General features: G+C 42.3%; 1 protein-coding gene across 1 annotated transcript; it reads left to right on the top strand.

The window, feature by feature from the left end:
• Nucleotides 1–666: 666 nt before the first annotated feature.
• Nucleotides 667–6,373, top strand: SEM1 (SEM1 26S proteasome subunit). Its single transcript, XM_085227480.1, has 3 exons — nucleotides 667–841; nucleotides 4,562–4,655; nucleotides 6,192–6,373. The coding sequence occupies exons 1-3, from the start codon at nucleotides 766–768 to the stop codon at nucleotides 6,232–6,234; spliced, it is 213 nt and encodes a 70-aa protein (XP_085083606.1). The 5' UTR covers nucleotides 667–765; the 3' UTR covers nucleotides 6,235–6,373.
• Nucleotides 6,374–6,730: the final 357 nt, after the last annotated feature.

Genomic DNA, 6,730 nt, shown 5'->3' with positions numbered 1-6,730 from the left:
GTGTTAGATTTAAAATAACAGATTTAAAGATTATTATTTTTTTTAAACCAATGTTTTAAATCAATCTTACAAATAGAACAGATAACTATGAAGCCACAAGTATCTTTTTTCTCCACAGCATACGTGTAGGTAAAGTTGCCAGAACAAATTCAAGCTGCTTCCTGCTCCACAGCTATTTGAATCTGTTTGTCGATAGCATTTTCCAAATGCTTTTTTCTTAGATAACCTAGGTGCAGTTGAGCATCTTTATGCTCCTGAGCATGCAAGTCAACTCTGGGTAAGGGAAAGTCTAGAGGGTAGCAGCTGAAAGGTCACAGACCTCTACAAGCTTTTGGTACGTGACAGCCTTGTACTCTATGGATAGAGAAATCCGATAGTCCAAACCGCATGGCTTGCTAAACGTACAATAAAATTTATGCCTAGATTCCATACATTGATTAATAAAACTGGAGTTTTCACGATTCTCAGAGCCCTAACAGAAACCAAGAGTGAAATAATACAACGAGGACGCGCGCTCAGTGTGGGGTGGGGCTGGAACGAGCACCTCGGGTCCCGTTTCAGGGTCCCGACCCGCCGCTCCCCCGAGGCAGGGCGGCGGGTGGCCCCGCAGGTGCCGCTGTTGGGGGGGGCGCTGTGAGGGCGGCGCGGGAGGCGCCGAGAGGCGGTGCTGAGGGGCGGGCGGGCGGCGCTGAGGCGCAGGCGCAGTGGGGGCCGCGCTGCACCGTGCCGCCATCCCGTCAGTGTCGGCGGGCAGCGGGGCCGAGCATGTCGGAGAAGAAGCAGCCGGTGGACCTGGGGCTCCTGGAAGAAGACGACGAGTTCGAGGAGTTTCCGGCTGAAGGTGCCGAGTGGGCCGGGAGAGGCGGGCGGGGGAAGCGGAGCGGCGGGGGCCTGTAGGCCGCGCCGCTTGTCAGCAGGCCGCGCCGGGGAGTGCCGTGCTGTGCCACCGAGAGCCCCGCGGGGACACGGCCGTGCCCGCTAGCGGCCGGCGCCCCCGGGTTCTCGTTGCTCGGAGAGGGCCGGGTCAGGCAGGAGAGGCCGGGCAGCCCGGCGGTGCTGTGTCATCGTGCGGGAGCGCTGAGGGCGGTGCGGAGAGCGGGGCCCCGCCGTGTCCGGGTGGGAGGGGTCGGTGGGGGTGGGAGCTGCGAAGTGGAAACCCGTGTGGGAAGGGAACAGCGCGCGCTGTAAGTGCTCTAAATATCGTCCTTGCCGGCACAGGTGTGTGTTGGTTTGCTTTTCGTAGGTGCAAAGTATATTGAGGGAGGGGGGCTACAGGAATCCGTGCTTCTGCAAAGCAGCCTGTTGCAGCTGCGGACTTGGAAAAGACTCTTGTTTGGTTCTCTATCCCCAGTTCTGGCAGGTCTCTCGAGCTGCGAGTGGTGATAAGTGATATGTGGCATGGATGGAATGTCTGGGGTTGCTTTTCTGTCCAATGTTCCTCAGAGGTGATTTCTCAGTGGCCTTATGGCTCATCGGGATGCAGAGTACTGCAGTACTTGTACCAACATTGTTTGCACGTAGCAGAGAGAAGACCTAAAATAGAGAAGATGAGCCCTTTGCTTTCTTTTCCATATGTTTCTTAAAAGGGTAAAAGCAGTTATTATCATTAAATATAAATATTGACTGTAAGGACAAAGGAAGTCTTAAAGCATGCATGTGAACCTGGGATTGGTCAGCACACTGAGCTGCCATTACACAAGTTGCTCATCTGTCTCACAAAGTGGTGAGGTTCACAGCTCAGTGCTCATGATTTGAATCTTGATATTTATCTCAACATTTTGTGCCTTGAAATTTTTCTTGTCAACAGAAAATAATTTTTTCATGATCTTACCTTCATGTTCCCCTTTCACTGCCCTGAGAAAAAGTTCTTTGTACAGTCAAGTAAAGTTTAAACTATAAAACTGTGTTTGAGACTGGAGGAAATGGTACTGCCAGCAAATCAAACAGAATTAACTGCTTGTTAGACTCAACATGCATCTGTATACAAAATGAGCACGATAAAATGAATTCTACTTGCACCGAGTTGTGATCCTAAAGCTAAGTAAGCCAAGTGGAGATGCTCTGCACACTTCTGGGTGGAACAGACTTTTATCGAAGAGTGGCCACAGCCAGACTTCCTGATGCTGTACCTTGCTAAAGAGGCCCAATGAAATCTTCAAGTGAGATGATAATGTTGAGAGGTTATAAAGAAGGTTTGAACTGCCTGGAAGATTATCTTCACTTACTTGGGAAAGAGTATAATAAATACTTGATCAAACTCATGCCAAGTTATTGCTCTTTCAAATCAAAACACCTTTTTCTATACAGCAGAATAACTGCATTTTATTGTCGCCCATCCCTTTAATCCAAAGCAAATTAGGTAATGCAGACTTGTGTTAAGGACAGAAACTGTGGCATTTGGGAAATTTTATTTCAATGTGGGCTTTTTATTGAAACAGTGTATCAAAGCAAGTTTCAGTGTCCAGCACAAGTGTCCTGTTCTTAAGAAATACAGCATATGTTCAACTGTGTGTGAATTGGTCACTAAAATCTTGTACAGTGCTCTGAGTGTAATGTATGATATAGTGGGATTTTCATTTTTTATTATCCACTCCAAAGAACACTTTGTTGTCCTGTCCCAAGTGAAAAATACGGGGAGATGTTGCATTACATTCAGATAACTTTTTTAAGGAGTGACAAGTTTATCAAAATGGATGTTGTGATTTTGGTGTGTAGCAGCAGTACTTAATAGTAGCAGGCTCTCAGATGTTCTTTGTGTTTCCAATCCCAGATAGTGCTATATTTATTGTTTTTTGCTGTTACTTATAGGCACATGGCAGAGCTGGAATAGTTGTATGTAATTCTGGGCTATGGTGTCAACACACAGATTGTAAAATTGTAGATTGTAGAATCTTGTAGCTGCAGCAGGGAGAGTATAATTTCAGCTTTACTTCTGCTTTTCTCTCCCCTCCCTCCCTTTCTCCTTTCTGCTGTGGAAGGCAATGTGGGCCTTTTTGCCTCTTCTTTACTGAGTGATGTTTGAAACATTCTTCCAGTGTCCCCTTAATAGACTCATAGAATGGCCTGGGTTGAAAAGGACCTCAAGGATCATCAAGTTCCAACTCCCCTGCTGTGTGCAGGGTCACCAGCCACCAGACCAGGCTGCCCAGAGCCACATCCAGCCTGGCCTTGAATGCCTCCAGGGATGGGGCATCCACAGCCTCCTTGGCAACCTGTTCCAGTGCATCACCACCCTCTGTGTAGAAAAACTTCCTCCTAATATCTGACCTAAACCTCCCCTATGTCAGTTTAAAACCATTCCCCCTTGTCCTATCACTATCCACCCTTGTAAAAAGCATCTGTGACTGAAGCTGAATTTGTTGTGATGAGTGCTAGTTGCTGTGGTTTTTTGAAAGCCATTTTGAGCTATTTTACATTCGTAGATAGAACTTGACTTTGATAGTGGTTAAGGCTGTTCTGAGCTTTGCTTTTTGTATCAATCCAAATAGTCATCAATGGTGAAGTTTTTGTTTTGGAAAAAAATGTCAGTTGCACACAAATTGACAAAGCTTACTGTAAATTGTAATCAAATAAAATCCCTCTCTTTAGCCAATGAACGGTACAACTAAATTCAAATAATGCATTTTCTCATACTGCAGTTTTTCCTCAGCTGCCTCATTTCTTTCCTTTGCTTTCTTTAAGACCAGTAGAATTTCTACGTTCCTTCGTGTCTTTTCCTTTATATAATTTGAGGAGTTTAATCGTAATGCCATCTGTGTCTTTAATCGGTTACAAATGGATTTTCTTTCCCAGTGAACTCAAATGCTAATTTTGTTGCCTGTCAGCATCAAAAGGAGAAGAAAACCAACTTTTGTTTTTGTAAGGGAAGTGAACTAGTTCTTAATCTTTTACCCTACAAGGTGTTTTTCATATATCTGTCCATGTTTAATGTTATTTTAGCCCTTTGTCCTCAAAGCTTTCCCTGAACTCAGGCAGATGACTAAGGGAGAAGTAGGTTATTGGTAGCAACTGCTGTTGGCAGGTGCGTCTTTCAGTTTGCCTTTGCTGCTGCATCGCAGATACGTTTGTGGCGTTTATCCACAGACTGTCAACGTCTGCTGAGTCAGCTGAGCATCTGTATGTGTGTTCTGGATAAAGCATTCGATGTGCATTTATTTTTGAAGCACAAGGAAAAAATATTAAATACAAACCTGGAATTGTTGAACTAAGAATCAAATAGTGATGGTTTTTCATACTGCGGTGCTACTGCTTGTCCACTTGTATGCAGAATAACCCTTATGAGTATGGAGATCCTTCACGCCATGATGCGAGGTGTGCTGTGCTTTTGATACCAAGTTGTGTTTTTATCATAAATCAGGAGATTGATTTTTTTTTTATTATTTTTTTTTTTAATTAACCCCACTGTGCTGTTTGGTCTCATGAACACTTGAGAATGATCTGAACTTTAATAGAAAAGTGAGAAATTCCTTATCATCTGAAGTCTGCCTTACCCAGAGGTCACTAAGACGTGTTACCAAAGCAGTGCAACATTTGCTATGTAGCTTTCTCTTCCTGTCTTTAGATTGGACTGGTTTAGACGAAGATGAAGATGCACATGTCTGGGAAGACAACTGGGATGATGACAACGTAGAAGATGATTTCTCCAATCAGTTAAGGTAATTTTATTTTTTAACTTAGTATTGTAGAAGCTGGATAAATAATTAAAACGGCATTGTTTAGTTATTAATGTCAGAAACTTGGAAAGCTGCTGAATTGTCTGAATTGTACTGCAGAGATTAATGGCAAGGGAGCCAAGATTCTCTGTGCTGTGCTATGCAGTAAGCAAAGTGTGTTGCTAAAATCTCTTTCTGTACCTTCAAAATAGCATTGCTGTGCTTTGACCAAACAGACAGGTGATTGCTGGAAAACTTTTCCATATTTGTTCAAGTTCCTTTCTTCTTTGTGATGAGCAGCAATAGCAGAGTAAATATTTGTAATGTGCTTTAAAAAAGTGATGATAATTTGGGAACCTCTAATCCACTTGTGTAATCCTCTAGGTCACTTGTCATTTCAGTTAATGATTTACTCGTGTAATTGTAATTTAAATTGTTTCAAGAGTCAACACAAATTCACATTTCCTAATTAGTCCTTCATTATGTTGCATGCAGAGTAAATGTCTGCAGTACAGCCTGATTAACGGTTCCTGGGATGATCTCCTTGGTAAAGGGAGAAAGTGACCCTTTGTGTAGCAGATACAAAACCAGTTTGTTGGTATAGTCCTTGCTTACAAGGTTGGAAGGTAGTTAAATGATGTTGGAAATGTAATGCTGATACACAGTGAAATACAAGGATGGTGTAATTCTTAACAAACGTAGTCGATCTCGACAGGCTTTCAGTGTATGTCTTAATTATAGCCTGTAGTGTTGGCGTCCTTACACTGGCCCTACAATGATAGTTTGCAGTGTTGCTTTGTTGCAGCATGTTTTTATTTCATCTTCAGAAAGGAAGTGGTGCACTCCTCCACTTCTAGAGTTCCAATGTTGTGTAAACTAACCTGAGATTTAGACTGCTGTGTATAGATACATACATGCTAGGACTAGGATATAAAACTATCCAGGGCGTAGTTCTGGCTGATGTGTTGGAGGCAGGAAGGTAAGAAGCTATCTGGGGATGGGTTAGGAGAAATAACCTTTGGCAGTAGCTGAACCGGTGTCCCAGCAACAACTGATGTGAACAAAGCGATCATTTTTCCTTGGAATTGTTGTATTGCACCAAGATTTAAACATGATATTAATGTATTTTAAAAATTATGCATATATATATTTTAAGTACGTGCATTTAAATCAGTCAGATCGGTGAGCTCATTGAGTTTTAGGAAGTGCTGAGGATACGCAGTATGAGACAATGCTGTGCTGTTCATTTTTTTCTAATGGGTTGTTGCTGGCTTACTGGTGCTGCTGTGCACCACGTAGTTCAACCAGCCACAGCAGATCAGGGCACAAGTAAATGTAGTTAGAGCAAATATAAATATTTTTCATATGGGATATGGGATGTACTTCTAGTGATCCTGAGACGTTCACGTAAAGAACTATATAAGTAAAGCTGAGATTGTTGATGTGAATGAGAAAGCAGTGATTGTATGTTGTGCAATTTGCATTTTGAACAAATATGACAATATTTGTGTTTTAATATGCACTTTTTTTTTTATACAGAGCTGAATTAGAAAAACACGGATACAAGATGGAAACTTCATAGCTTTTGCTGTTATGGAGTGGTGTAACATTGAACTTTGGATAGACTATACTGAGAAAAGGCGGAAAATGAGAAGACACTTCGTTCATTATCTGTTTGAATTTATTATTGTTTTGTATGGAAAATAAAGTTTTTAATCTTAGCCTGAGTCATATGTTCAGCTTCTGCTAAACTGGTAACTTGTCTTTTGGTTCTTAGATGCTTTGTGTGACAGAGTTCACAGATCCTCATAGATTCAGTGGCTGATGTCATTGCACCAGCTCCAGTGATGGGGAATCAAATATGCTCAACCAGAGTGAGAACTGGGGAACGTTTCTGTTATAAGTGATGTGGAGTGTAAAATAAATAAAATACTCATGAAAGAAAAAACACTCCTGTATCCCAATTAAAATGCAGCACAGATAGAAAATATTTGGGGGAAGTGATGAAACTTATTTTGCTTTAAGATTTTATTATAATGACTTGTTTTTTTCTTAGTAATTTAATGTGGGTGCCAGTT

The sequence above is a fragment of the Meleagris gallopavo genome, chromosome 6 (assembly GCF_905368555.1).
Source record: "Meleagris gallopavo chromosome 6, MGAL_WU_HG_1.1, whole genome shotgun sequence".
Taxonomy (NCBI): domain Eukaryota; kingdom Metazoa; phylum Chordata; class Aves; order Galliformes; family Phasianidae; genus Meleagris; species Meleagris gallopavo.
The sequence above is the reverse complement of the archived record's forward strand: the minus strand, read 5'-3'. Positions and strand labels throughout refer to the sequence as shown.

Bases quoted from the DNA above. Each gene is read 5' to 3' on its own strand.
- SEM1 (XM_085227480.1), top strand. From the start codon at position 766: ATGTCGGAGAAGAAGCAGCCGGTGGACCTGGGGCTCCTGGAAGAAGAC. The intron at 842-4,561 runs GTGCCGAGTGGG...TCCTGTCTTTAG, and splicing joins CGAGGAGTTTCCGGCTGAAG to ATTGGACTGGTTTAGACGAA. The intron at 4,656-6,191 runs GTAATTTTATTT...TTTTTTATACAG, and splicing joins GATTTCTCCAATCAGTTAAG to AGCTGAATTAGAAAAACACG.